The 1097-nt window shown below is 41.8% G+C and overlaps 1 protein-coding gene across 1 annotated transcript; it reads right to left on the bottom strand.

Annotated features, from left to right (window-relative positions):
* Window positions 1-452: 452 nt before the first annotated feature.
* LOC308096562 (uncharacterized protein) lies at window positions 453-869 on the bottom strand (the record flags this gene model as incomplete). The annotated part of the gene is made up of 1 exon (XM_080443979.1): window positions 453-869. One exon carries the CDS (start codon window positions 867-869, stop codon window positions 453-455), a length of 417 nt encoding a protein of 138 aa, XP_080300105.1.
* Between the last annotated feature and the right edge of the window lie 228 nt (window positions 870-1097).

The raw sequence follows: 1097 nt of genomic DNA, 5'->3' as shown, positions 1-1097 counted from the left end.
TGTGTGTGTGTGTGTGTGTGTGTGTGTGTGTGTGTGTGTGTGTGTGTGTGTGTGTGTGTGTGTGTGTGTGTGTGTGTGTGTGTGTGTGTGTGTGTGTGTGTGTGTGTGTGTGTGTGCGTGGTTAAAATACGTGTTAAATAGCTCTGTATTCTGAAATCATTGCTGTTATGTAGAGTGTTTGTTCAGTATGGGTCTCATGCATCAGCTCTTTAATAAACAGAAAATTCATTTTCAGGCCAGGATACCAATGTTATCCAATCAGGAGAGAGAACTCATGCAGTATACAGGATAAACTGCAGGTAATGACACAAAGAAATGAGCAGACCAAATTGGAATTGGAACACTATCACAATATAGAGCTTTAACCTGTTACCAAAAAACGTTTTGTTTTAACGCAAAAGTAACATTTACGATTTACCCTAACCCTACCTTTAACTATAATAACCCTGATCTCAGTTGTCGTCATGAATTTCCACAGTCATGACAGGTGTGCAAGTGTCTGTCATCGTGGCCATGACTTTAAAATAACCGTCGGAGTGAGAGAGCGAATTGTCTCCTTTCTGTCTGACAAATCCATTCTCTGAGTTGTAATACATCTCCTTAAAAAGATGGCAGTCGCAAGTTTTGTTTTTTCCAATGAATCCCCCCGCATGCCAGTTTGAGTACTCGATGTAGTCGAAGGGCACAGAGAACATGTAAGCTAGCTTCTCGGAGTGCGATTTGCTGCTTGGATTTTGGAGCTCGTAGGTGAAGACACCGACAGCGCCCCTAGCAGTGTTGGGTGTCTTCTTGAACTCAACGATGGCCTCATGGCCGGAGGCGATTTCGTGCGGTAAAGATCTGGTGCAATGGCCACTGGAAACGTACATCCTTAATAGTAGGAAGAAAAATGAAAGTTAGAGCCAGAGGCGTAATTTCAGAAAAAATAGGGGTCTGCAAAAATGTATTACCACTTAAACCCCATTTCTGAAAATAGTGGATCTACAAGCTTATAGATCCATTATTTTATTAAAATGTTGAACAAATGTGAAAGTGTTCGCCTATAATGACATGACCAAAAGGAAGGGACCAACATGCATGTGTCACATGTAGGCTAC

The sequence above is a fragment of the Gymnoscopelus braueri genome (genome assembly GCF_963280865.1).
Source record: "Gymnoscopelus braueri genome assembly, chromosome: 12".
In the NCBI taxonomy this organism is placed as follows: domain Eukaryota; kingdom Metazoa; phylum Chordata; class Actinopteri; order Myctophiformes; family Myctophidae; genus Gymnoscopelus; species Gymnoscopelus braueri.
Note: the sequence above shows the minus strand (reverse complement) of the source record. Positions and strands in the feature narration are given on the sequence as shown.